Source organism: Chiroxiphia lanceolata, chromosome 6 (assembly GCF_009829145.1).
Source record: "Chiroxiphia lanceolata isolate bChiLan1 chromosome 6, bChiLan1.pri, whole genome shotgun sequence".
Lineage (NCBI taxonomy): Eukaryota > Metazoa > Chordata > Aves > Passeriformes > Pipridae > Chiroxiphia > Chiroxiphia lanceolata.
Genome location: NC_045642.1, coordinates 1,049,503 through 1,061,657, shown reverse-complemented (window position 1 = coordinate 1,061,657; position 12,155 = coordinate 1,049,503). Strand labels below are relative to the sequence as shown.

General features: G+C 61.2%; 2 protein-coding genes and 1 long non-coding RNA gene across 3 annotated transcripts; all 3 read left to right on the top strand.

Annotated features, from left to right (window-relative positions):
• Positions 1-381: 381 nt before the first annotated feature.
• Positions 382-9,337, top strand: LOC116787987 (soluble scavenger receptor cysteine-rich domain-containing protein SSC5D-like). The gene is made up of 8 exons (XM_032690194.1): positions 382-545; positions 611-1,140; positions 1,230-1,547; positions 1,621-1,923; positions 1,998-2,312; positions 2,432-2,531; positions 8,522-8,574; positions 9,225-9,337. Exons 1-8 carry the CDS (start codon positions 382-384, stop codon positions 9,335-9,337), a joined length of 1,896 nt encoding a protein of 631 aa, XP_032546085.1.
• LOC116788648 (translation initiation factor IF-2-like) lies at positions 4,417-5,772 on the top strand. Its single transcript, XM_032691681.1, has 3 exons — positions 4,417-5,073; positions 5,259-5,417; positions 5,685-5,772. Exons 1-2 carry the CDS (start codon positions 4,572-4,574, stop codon positions 5,372-5,374), a joined length of 618 nt encoding a protein of 205 aa, XP_032547572.1. The 5' UTR covers positions 4,417-4,571; the 3' UTR covers positions 5,375-5,417; positions 5,685-5,772.
• A 240-nt stretch (positions 9,338-9,577) lies between the features above and the next one.
• Positions 9,578-11,860, top strand: LOC116788696. Its single transcript, XR_004357733.1, has 3 exons — positions 9,578-9,623; positions 9,943-10,072; positions 11,530-11,860. It is a non-coding gene; the product is annotated as an uncharacterized LOC116788696 (long non-coding RNA).
• Positions 11,861-12,155: the final 295 nt, after the last annotated feature.

Genomic DNA, 12,155 nt, shown 5'->3' with positions numbered 1-12,155 from the left:
CCGAGTGGGCTCTGTGCCCCCCCGTGCCTTGCCCGTGCCCAGGTGCCGGCGCGCAGAGCGGCGGCGTTATCGGTACCGGCGCAGGTGGCAGGAGCCGCGTGCGGTCGGTGCCTCGTCCGCGTCCCCGGCGGGCGGTAACCGCCTCCTTCCTGCCCCGGCGGCGAGGCGAGCGCGGGGGCACAGCTGCGGCAGCCCCGCCATGTGCCACCGCCCGCGCGAGGCACCGGGACCCGCCGCCCCCGCGGGGAGCCGGGGGCTGCTCCCACCGCCCGGGGAGGGGGCACCCGGGGAGGGGGCCCCGGGGCTCTGCCTCGAACCGCTCCTCGGGGCGGTCCCGTGGAGGCTCCGGCGGGATCGGGGCTGAATCCTGTCAGCGCGGGGATGGCTCTTGCCGGGCTCCGGCGGCAGAGTTGGAGCCACGGGGGGGGTACAGAAGGGGCCCCCTCGGCCCAGGTGCTGGGGGGGGCGGCTCCCCCCGGGGACATCCGTGTGCCGGCCCACTGTGGCGAGGTGTGTGACGCCAGAAGCGGAGCCGAGCCTCATATGTGGGCACGAAGCAGGTTATTGGAGGCCGTGGCCCCGCAGCTGGGCGATCCCCCGGCTGATAAAGGCTCCCCTGGTGCTGCCGCCTGCACCGGCTCCGGCGCTGCCGCTACATCATCCCCTGCCTGCGCTGGGGGTGCGGGACCTGTCGGGGATGGGGCCGGTCCGGGCACTGGGGCTGCTGCTGTGCCTGCGGCTGTGTGGGGGTGAGTGGCGGGGTGGTGGGAGCGGGGATCCGCCGGTGCCGGGCCCGGCTCAGGCCCCTCCGTGCCGCAGGCTCCGGGCAGCTGCGGCTGGTGGGGGGCGGCGGGCGCTGTGCCGGACGCGTGGAGGTGAATCACGACGGTGAGTGGGGCTCCGTCTGCGTCTTCGACTTCGACTGGGAAGCCCGCTGGGCCACCGTGGTGTGCCGGCAGCTGGGCTGTGGCCGCGTGGCCTCGTCGTCCCTGTACGCCCCGTTCGGGCAGGGCAGCGGCCGGATCTGGCTCCAGCCCTACTTCTGCCGTGGCACCGAGGAGGTGCTGGAGGAGTGTCCGCACTTCGGATGGGGTCAGCACTACTGCGGCCACGAGCGGGATGTGGGGGTGATCTGCACAGGTGAGGGGGACAGGCTGGCTGTGCCGGGGCACCCACCTTGTGCCGGGGTGTGCCGGGCAGGGCTGAGCTGTGCCGGTGTCCCGGTGCAGAGGCCGTGGAGCTGAGGCTGGTGGATGGCGGCGGTCCCTGCGCCGGGAGGGTGGAGGTGAAGCTGCGGGGACAATGGGGCTCGGTGGGAGATGACGACTGGGACATGGTGGATGCCGAGGTGGTGTGCCAGCAGCTGGGCTGTGGCTCGGCCGCTGGCGCCTACTCTGCCCGCAACCGCTTTGGCACAGGGACCGGGCCTATCAACCTGGTCCTGGTGGACTGCAAGGGGGATGAGGCCACACTGTGGGACTGCGAGATCCGTGGCTGGGGACCTTATGGGAACAACCACGACTATGACACCTCCGTCATCTGCCAAGGTAGGAGCCAGGCTGGGAGGGACGCAGCACTCCCAGCAGATCCCTCAGTGCCAACTCTACACTGCTCCTGCAGGGTTTTCCCGGCTGGTCGGAGGTGACAGAGCCTGTGCCGGGCGGTTGGAGGTGCGGCAGCGCCAGGCCTGGGTTGGCGTCTGCGCGGAGCACGTGGACATGAAGGTGGCCCAGGTGGTGTGCCGGGAGCTGGGCTGCGGCGCGGCGCTGGCCATCCCCGGCAGCGGCCGGTTTGGGGCGGGAACGGGGCCGCTGTGGGAGGGGGGGTTCAACTGCAGCGGCACCGAGCCCCTCCTCAGCGCCTGCGGCCGGCGGGTGCCCCCCGGCCAGGGCTGCGCTGGCCACGCCACCATCATCTGCTCCCGTAAGCACCGGGGACAGCGGGGGGTGTTGGGGGTCCCCCCAGCATCACCCCCCTGAACGGCCTTTCTGCCACAGCCTACACGGGCTTCCGGCTGGGGAACAGCAGCTCGGGCTGTGCCGGGCGGGTGGAGGTGGCGGTGAGGGGCACGTGGGGGTCCGTGTGCGCCACCGACTGGGACCTGCCCGATGCCGACGTCCTGTGCCGCCACCTGGGCTGTGGCCACGCCGTCACCGTGCCCCCGGGAGGCTCCTTCGGCAGCGGGGACGGGCCGCTGAGGCCGGACGCCTTCGGCTGCAGCGGGAGCGAGCGGCACCCGGGCGAGTGCCCCGTGGCGGTGCTGGGGGAGCCCCCCTGCAGCCCGGGGAATGCCGCCGCCGTCAACTGCTCAGGTCTGTGTGGCACCTGTGGGAAGAGGCTCCAAGGGCTTTTGGGACACCCCAAGAACTGGGAGCGGAGCACTCAGGGCTGTTTTCGGGTGAGGGGAGCGCTGAGCCAGGTCATTTTACAGGCATCGTCAATTCCGTGCGGCTGGTGGAGGGTGAGAGCCGGTGCGACGGGTGGCTGGAGTTGGCCATAAGCCCTGGGGTCTGGCGCCGTGTGCCAGGAGAGTTTTTGGCTGAATGGAATTTGAGTGTGGTGTGTGGGAAGCTGGGCTGTGGTGGGCTGGACAAGAGCGATACTGTCGTTACTACGGACCCTATGCGGAACATGACCTATTCAGAGAAGAGTATTTTGAGAAGGATGATGCACAGTCTCTGGAAGATGACCAGCATCGCCCAGGGTGTGGATGCCTTGCAGATCAGACACATAGCCTGGAGAGTGACCTCTGGGCCAACTGACATCCCTCATGGGGCAGCCATCGTCTGCTCAGGTGGGTGTCCCGAGAAGGGCCGGGGTGCTGGTGCCCCGAGCAGCCCCCAGCCCGGTCCTTCCGTGCCCGCAGGCAGCCGGCGGGTGAGGCTGGCGGGCGGTGCCGGGCGCTGCGCCGGGCGCGTGGAGGTCTATGCCGGTGGCACGTGGAGCAGCGTGTGCCAGGAGCGCTGGGACCTGCAGGCCGCCGCCGTTGTGTGCCGGGAGCTGGGCTGTGGCGCGGCGCTGGAGGCCCCCGGCTCGGCGCGCTTGGGCCCCGGGCCGGGCAGAGCGTGGCCGTACGTGGTTGAGTGCGCCGGGAGCGAGGAGTCTCTCTGGGAATGCCCACGCTCGGAACGGCGCGAGTGCGAGCGCGGGGCCGGGGCCGGGGCCGTGTGCTCAGGTCAGTGTCGGGTGTCCCCGGGGCGGGGAGCAGCAGAGCCCCCCGGGGGTTCCCGGCCGTGCCGTGACCCCCCTGCACCCCTCGCAGAGCAGCTCTCCCTGCGGCTGGCGGGCGGGCGCGGGCGCTGCAGCGGGTACCTGGAGCTGCTCCACGACGGCACCTGGGGCCGCGTGTGCGCCACCGGCACCGGCCCCGGCACCGCCGCCGCCGTCTGCCGGCAGCTGGGCTGTGGGGACGGGGGGCAGCTGGCACCCGCCCCCGCCCAGCAGCCGGCCCCCGCCTGGCTGGCCTGGGTGGGCTGCGAGGAGGGGGCCCGCTCGCTCTGGGGGTGCCCCTCGGCACCCTGGCACCTGCATTCCTGCGGCCCCGGAGGGGACGCGTACGTGGTTTGTGCGGAGGACAGTGACAACCCCAGCGAGACAGCCACCACCCCGTGCCCGGACGGGGCCACCTGCACAGGTAGCTCTGCCCGTGCCATCTCCCCCCGCCGGGCCGGCTGGGATCCCCCCGCCCTCACTGCCTGGCCGTGTCCCCACAGCTGTCCCCAGCAGCAGCGGCCCTGCGGTGGCCAGGGGGACTGTGCCGGTGGCGGTGGTGCTGTGCGTGGTCCTGGGGACGCTGCTGTGCCTGGCCCTGGGCGCCCTGGCCGTGCTGATGTGCCGTGCCCGCGCTTGGCGCCGAGGTGGGTCCCGGCGGGTGGGTTCCGGGGCAGAGCCGCTTTGGGGGTTCAGGGGCTCCCCCCGTGTGGAACGGCTCAGAGGATGGGCAGTGGGTGAGCCCGGTGCCACCCACGGTGCCCACGGCCCTGGGAGAGCGCTGCCTCTTGTTGCAGGCGCCGGCAGAGCCGTGGGTGCCATCCCCGACGCCATCTACCAGGAGCTGGACTACAGCGCGATGCCGGAGTACCAGGAGGTGCCCAGTCACCCAGGTCGGTGCAGCCCCCGTGCCTCAGCTCTGCCCGGACAGGGGGGCTCTGCCCCACAGTCCCACCGCGGCAGCGGGTCCTGGTGGCACAGCACTGGCTCCTCCCCGTGGTGTGGGGGGTCCCTGGGTCCCATCACAGCCCTGCTCTGTGGCTGAGGTTGTGTCACCCGCGGTGCCACCTCTGGCCACCCCAAGACCCTGTTTTCCCCCTGCAGGTTCCCCGCGGGAGGGCTCGGTGAAGAATCTGCTGTATTACCCTGGGGACAGCGTGGAGGGGAGTGACAGTGGGGCAGTCCCAGGTAGGGGCACAGGGCAGGAACCCAGCGGGGAGCGCTGGGGACAGGGGACACGGCAGGGCTGGGGAGCTGAGGGGACACGTCCCCCCTCGTTAGTGGGCAGAGAAGCATCACCTTTCCCTGAGGGACCAAGGGCCACCAACACATCCCTGGTGGCACGGCCAGAGGGGGATGGCATGGCCAAAGCGGGATGGCACAGCCGGAGGGGGATGGCACAGCCAGTCCCTGCCATGGCCACCGGGTCAGTGCCATGTACCCCTGTGCCAGTCCCAGCCCCCCCTGCCCTGCCTGGGCACGGAACCCCAGATGGCTACGACGATGCCACAGCAGGAACCTCGGATGGCAACGATGATGCCATGGCTGGAACCGTGGATGGCTATGACGATGCCACAGCAGGAACCTCGGATGGCTACGACGATGCCATGGCTGGAACCGTGGATGGCTATGACGATGCCACAGCAGGAACCTCGGATGGCTACGACGATGCCATGGCTGGAACCCTGGATGGCCACGACAATGCCACAGCTGGAACCCTGGATGGCCACGACAATGCCACGGCTGGAACCCTGGATGGCCACGACAATGCCACGGCCCTGCCAGAGGAGTCCCCCGCTCCCAGCACTGGGGACATCTCCGAGGGAGTGGCACGGAGGGGCTGGGTCTGTGTCCCACCCACAGGTAAGAGGGACCACAGCTGCCCTGTCCCCCCTGCAGAGTCACTCCACAGGGGTTTGGCTGCGGTGGCGAGCTGGGATCCAGCACCAGATCCACGGGGGCTGCAGAAACACAGAAACACCCCAGGTGGGGTCTGGAGGGGGGCACGGAGTTGTCCCCCTGAGGCACCTGCCTTTGCTGTCCCCAAGGTGGGAGCTGCCCCCCTCCAAGTCCCCCCGGAGCCGCAAGGGACCCCCCGGGACAGCCCCCGGGGCACATGGACTGTGATGATGTCGGCACCGGCGCCCTGGGGACGTCGCAGTGAGGATGTCCCGGCCATGCCCCATCCCTGGGGACACGTGTGCAGGGTGGGGGGCTCTGTGTCATCATCTCTGATAATGTCATTTGGGGCACTCCGGTGTCACTGGGAGGGTGGTGTTGCGGTGGAGAAAATTAGTTGTCAGTCAAGGGGGTTTGGTAGGTTTCCCCAGAAAGGGAGGGGACCAAAATGGCCAAAATTGCCTAAAAATTCAGAGAGAGGGATTGTGTGTCTCTGTAAAATACTAAAACCTTTAAAGTTTGTTATTGTAAAATATATTGACGAATAATATCAATTCCTCCAACCCAACCGCCAGGTGCAGCTTTGGTGCTCCTGTGTGCACCTCTCGCCTTTGCCTCCTGAGACCAGCCTTGTGTTGCAGCTCAATAAAGTCCATGTTGGTGTTTATTGGTTTTGATTATTGTGTGTAACAAAAGTACTGCTCAGTTTCTCTAAACTATTCTCCTCCTTCAATAGCTTCATCACTGGTCCAAAATTCATGTTCATAGCCAATTGTTTTCCAGCCGAAACACCATTTTCCTGTTCCGGGTTGTTGGCAGGATCCGCCCAGACTGCGCGGGAGCCGCGCTGAGGGAACGGGGGGTGGGGCCGCGCCGAGGGGCGGGGCCGCGCTGAGCGGGCGGGGCGGGGCCGCAGGGACAGGCGGGCTGCGATTGGGCGGAGGCGCTCGAGTGCTGATTGGGCAGCGCTGCCGGCCCGCGGTACATAAGGGCCGGCGGGGAAGGTGCGGGCGGTTGTGTGTGAGGGCTGAGGGTGCGGCCCCGCTGCTGCCCGGGCTGCGGAGGGGAGAGCGCCTTGGCCGCTGGGTTTATGGACCAGGGCAGCTGGGGGCGTTTAGGGGCGCGTTGTGCTGGGCAGCGGGGGCCGGGTAAGCCCCTTACCTGCCGGGTGCCCCCGGGGGGAGCCGTGGCAGGGCTGCGGGGCTGGTGCTCTCTGGGTGTCTCGGGGTTTGCCTCGGAATCCCAAAGCCTTTCCCCGTGCAGGGTTAGGAGGCAAAGACTGGTCTCACTTAGTTTCTTGGTGCTGCGTTAATGCTTTTTGCTCCTTTTCTGTGCAGCTGTGCCCTCGCTGGGGCTCAGCTCAGGTCAGTGCCCCGCGGCTGGTGGAGTGTGGCGAGTTGTGCTTCCTGCCGGGCGGGAGCTGCCTTGGGAAGCTGCTCTGTACCCACGGCTGTGCCGAGCCCGGGAGCTTGGACAGGTAAGGGCAGGGCCCGTCCTGCCGGTGAGAACTGGGTTTGGCTGGGGGAGGATGGAATGGAGTGTGTGCCTGTTAACTCCACGGAGAGCCAACAGCTGGGAGAGACCCCGAGCAGGTTTGGTGCCATGAGAGCAGCTTCCAAAGATCTTGGCTGTTGGAGAAATGTCCAGGAGAACTGGCTCCTTTTTTGCAAGGAGGCAGTTTGCAAGGTTGGGGTGGTTGCTGTGCTCTCTGCAAAAATACTCCCCTTGGGATGTCCAGGGTAAGGAAATGTTGGCCCCGTGTGGGCTGGAGCAAAGGTGTGTGGGTGCCTGTGTGTGACACCCGTGGGTGTGCAGGAAGGGGGTTCTGGTGCCATTGGAGCTGCCAGGGAGCCAAAAAGGGCACAGTTGTCTGAAAAAGGTGAAAGCTTTGTTGGCCTCTGTTGACACCTGTACCAAAGGAGATGCAAATTTTCCCCTTCTTGGTTGCACAAAGCTCCCAGCAAAGGCAGCTTTAGATTCCAACTCACCTTTATGCTAAATGTTTCCTTGCTCCCTCAGCAGGATGTCAAGTGCCACCGTGTCCCTGAGGTCACTCTTTCTCCTGCTGGGAGAGCACGAGGTGGATGGAGAGGATCCCCAGATATCTGCAGGCACAAGGGACTCGTACAGCTGTCATTTTCCTACAGCCCTTTTGAGATGGATTTCAGGGTACCATGGGTAATGTGCAAGCTCTCCTGCTGGTTTTTTTGTCTGCTATATTTGAACTCAAAGAGTAGAACAAAAGTCAAGTCTGTTCTGAGAGTGTTACACTCCTGAAAAGCTCTTTCCCTCTGTTTATGTTCTGTTTTGGAAAGCACAGTCTGGGGTTCCTGGGCACTATCCTGTTAAATGATCCCATGAAAATAATGTTGTGCTGAAAGGGGAAAGGAGCTGTCTGTTGGAGGTCAGATGTCCATGATAAAAGCTTTATGCTTTTTCACTCAGTAAGCTCTTAAAATATCCCACAGTGTGTAGGAATGCCTGGCTTCTAAAACTCACCAGCTGAGTCTTAGAGGCTTCTCTGAAGAGCTGATTTCAGGCAGCAGAATTGGCCCCCAGGAGGGACTCTGTGCCTGCTCTCCCGTGGCTCCAAGGGATCTCTGGGCCTTCACGCCGGCACCGAGATTTTCTCGGGAAGGGCCTCAGATCCCCGGACCAGTCTGGGACACAGGCAAGATCCCCCTGCAGTTTGGGACCAAATTGGGCCCCTGGAGGGACAGTGCTGTTGGTGCCCCCCGGGCTGGGGCACCCCGAGGACTCCAGCGCGCACCGAAAGGATTATTCGGGGAGATCCTCGGGGTGCCCGGCCCTGGGGAGCTCAAAGCAAGGTCCCTGCAATGGATTCAGGCATTGCTGACAGTATCCCAGGGGTACCTGTCCCTGCTAGACATGGAGCTCTCTAATGGGCTGTAATTGGGTGATAAAAGTGGTACTCCAAGTGCCAAAGAAGTGTGGGATTGGGATTAAGAAATGAGCAGTGATGGTGCATTTGGCTGTTTTCTCTTGACTGTAATGGTGAGAGCTGCAGGAGTGCAAGGTGTGTGTTCCAGTCCCCAGCATTTGGTTTGCACATGTCCTGGTCAGGCACAGGTCCAAAACAAAACAGAATTAGAGAATGGCACTGTTAAGGTGATTGGTGTGTCAGGGGTTAAACTGGAAAAAATATTGGGTAATTCCCGAGTCTGTCTATTTGCCAAACTTGCCCAAAACTCTGCTAGGAAGGAATTGATTGGAAAAGTTGAGACAGAAATTAAATTGAGAAATGGGAATATTGAAACTGCAGTTCCTGAGACTAAATGTGTCAAATCAGCAGCTCTTGTTGTGCAGGGAATAACTCCTGTCAGCAGCAAGGTCCCGACTGAAGTGGCAGCTGCAGTTTTTCCTGTGGTGTGGGCCAGTGGACTTCCAGGAGAGTGGAAGAGGGCAAAACCTGTAGGTATTACCCCCAGTGTGGGATCTCTCCTGGTAAGGCCAAGCCAGTATCCTTTAAAATCAGAATGCCAGCTTCGACTGGTTGCAGGAACAGCTGAATTTGCTCCTCATGTTTATTGTAGAAGGTGAATGCAAGAACCTGCCAAGAAAACCAATGGCCAAGGGGTTTGATGAGTGCAGGACCTGAGAGAACCCCCTGAAATGACAACCTGGAGTAGTTTCCAGGATTAGATTGAAAAGATGGCCTTTGCTGCATCTGCTTGAGCAAGGAAAGCCAAGAAACCTTTGCTTTTGCAGGAGAAAATCTGGGCAGCGGAAGGAAGCAAAGAAGCCCCGTGACTCCTCCCTGAGCCCCAGACAGCCCAGGAACTGCCTCCCTGGGAATGGTGGGACGGGCTGGACTCTGGATTGCTCCCTCTGGATGTGTGGTAAGACTGTTATGGCAACTTTTCCAATAGCCTGTAAGAATTTGCTGCCTTGTCTAGATGGTGCAAGGGCAGCCTTTAAGCAGCTGAAGCATTCCCTGAGGAGAGCTCTGGGTCTGCCAGATGTGTCAGAACTGTTGGAAGCATCTTTGGTGGGGAGGGCAGACAAAGGCCAAGGTGTGCAGTGACCCCCCTGACAAGGGACTTTGAGTTAATGGCACCCCTGCAAGTGAACTCTGTGGGCTGTTCCCCCTGTAGGGCAGGTGATAGTCCCAGCTACAGTGATGGGAAAAATGGTTAAAAGAGAACCCCCAAAGTTGGAAATCCTCCTGGAGGTTCTTGGCAAAGAGAGTTTGCTGAGTTCCCCCTGACAGAAGGTCAGTGATAGCTTTTGAGTGCTGGTAGATCCTTTTAATAGGTAGCCTTGAGTGTGTCCTTGTTGCCCCAGTAGGCCTTGTCCAACTCCCCCTCTTCCAGTAGATATACCTATTAAAGGAAAAAATGGTCTTCCTAATCCTTTGTTGGCTTGAGGCTCTCCCCTGCAGGAACTCCAGGAACTCCTGGTGCCGCCTGGGCCGATGGATTGGACGCCCCAGCCCCTCCGTTCCTGCCCAGCCACTGGGGCCGTGTCGAGTGGTGGCACTGCCAGCCCTGCAGGTGAAGGGGAAAGGGCCTTTCCAGGTCTGGTTGATCACATTTAGAGCAGCTAAAGTTGCACAACAAGGATTTTGGGTATGTTCTTCTTGAGTTAGGAAAGCTGCTTTTGATTGGTGAGCAGAACAAAGTGGATCCTTCAGAGTTCCCATCCGTGTTTGTGTCTCAGCCTGTGTTAGGATTCAGGGCTGTCAGTTGTTGTCACTGAGGAGTCAAACTATACTTTAAACAAGGAGATACTGCCCTGATGGCGAAGTTTGAAGAAAAAAGGTGGAATGCTGTCTGAGTGTTGAGATGTAACAAGGGCTAATCCTTTTTGCAGTGGGATGTAGCCTGGAAACTGCCCAGAGCTGAGCCAAGTGATTTAAAGGGACCAACCAAGGGAGGTGAAGAAACAAGGAAGAAAGGAGCTGAGGCATCAGCCAAGCAGCACCAAGTTCCTGTGTCAGCAGGTGAGTTGTGTTGAGGTTCCTCAGGCAGGCACTGAGGACTTTGAGGGCTCCAGACAGAGAAGACCTGGGAAGACCCTTGGAAACCTTATAAGGGTAGGTGTGTATTGTAAAAAGTGTTGGAAAATGTCCTGAATATGGAACAGGAATGCAGGGAAGGAAAATTAACCCTCCTGTAATGCTGCCCCCTCCCATGAGCTGCAGTGGAGACACCTCCGTGTGCCCTTTGGGAGCGGATTGCCAGGACACAATGTGTTCTGGGATCATGGCAGGGTGCTGTAAGCAAGGAATGCCAGGCTTCTAAAACTGACCAGCTGAGCCTTAGAGGCTTCTTTGAAGAGCTGATTTCAGGCAGCAGAATTGGCCCCCAGGAGGGACTCTGTGCCTGCTCTCCCGTGGCTCCAAGGGATCTCTGGGCCTTCACGCCGGCACCGAGATTTTCTCGGGAAGGGCCTCAGATCCCCGGACCAGTCTGGGACACAGGCAAGATCCCCCTGCCTTTAGAAATGAGGCCTTCTTGTGTCTTCCTACCCATCCACGTTGGTGGGTTCCAAAGAAGGCCTCTTGAAATGCCTTTTGGGCTGTGCATTGAAGCCTTGGCAGCAAATTGGGCCCCTGGAGGGACAGTGCTGTTGGTGCCCCCCGGGCTGGGGCACCCCGAGGACTCCAGCGCGCACCGAAAGGATTATTCGGGGAGATCCTCGGGGTGCCCGGCCCTGGGGAGCTCAAAGCAAGGTCCCTGCAATGGATTCAGGCATTGCTGACAGTATCCCAGGGGTACCTGGCCCTGCTGGACATGGAGCTCTCTAATGGGCTGTAATTGGGTGATAAAAGTGGTGCTCCAAGTGCCAAAGAAGGGTGGGATTGGGAAATGAGCAGTGATGGTCCAATTGGCTGTTTTCTCTTGAATGTATGTAATGGTAAGAGCTGCAGGAGTGCCAGGTGTGTGTTCCATTCCCCAGCATTTGGTTTGCACATGTCCTGGTCAGACACAGGTCCAACACAACAGAAGGAGTGTGGCTCCTTGTTTTCCTGTGTCTTTGGTGAGGTGTTGACCCAGTACCTTTCTTGGAGCTGCTGTTGGATGAAGAGGTGCCCCCAATTCACCTGTAAGGGCCTGGTTTTCTTCTCTGCTTTCCCAGCTTTTCCAGGAGATGGAATTCCAGTGCTACAGTGTAGATGGCTTGTGGTGGTCCCAAAACAAGCCTTTGTGCCTTCAGGGCAAGTTCTGGTGCCCCTGGAGCTGTTGGGAGAAGCGGAGGGTTGGCCGGGAGAGGTCTGGAATGATGTTGCTGTGGCACAGATGTTGCTCCCTGGCAGGTTCTGGGGTTGGATTCCTTGGCTGCCACTTGGCAAGGCCTGGAAGAGCCTCAGTTGTGTAAGGAACCAAACCTGGAATGGGAAAGCAAAGGGGGGGAGATTGTGGTTTCAGAAAAGATCATTGCCTTCTCTTTCTGCAGGGACACTGAGCTGGTCCAGCTGTGGCAAGAAGAGCAAGTGGGCTGTGAAGGTTTGGAGCAGTCTGGAAGGTTCCTCATGCCCAAAGGATCCTGGAAGTGCAGCCCAGGAAGAGTCAGGAGTAATGACAAGTGCCCCAGTTCTCGTGAAACTCAGCTGTGTAAAACATTTATGAAGCTAAAACTCCACAGCATTGAGCTGTTGGGTCCCAAATAATAGTGGAGGGAGAGGCAGAAAATCCCCCTGCTGCTGGAGCCGAACTGTCTGCAGTGACTGGGCAGGACTTGGCCCTGATGCCTGAGTGCTCTCCAGCCCCCCAGGCTCGATCCCAACTGTGAGACTCTGGCTCCATCCCTTGAGAAGATGGTGTTCCTGCAAGCCCAGCTGCTGTGGTGGTGTCCTGTGGGCATCTCCTGCCCTGGCCTGCTGTGAATGTGTTTGTGTTGCAGCTCAATAAAGTCCCTTTCAGTGGTGATTGTGTCATTTTGGTGTCAGTTCCTCTTCCCCTGCCCCTGTGGCTGCATCACTGGCTTGTGCCTAAATGAACTCTTCCCCTGCAGCAGTTCCCTGCTGCTCTCAGAGAGGGTGGAGCTGAGGCCCCTGAGCCAAGGGAGAAAGGATCCATCCA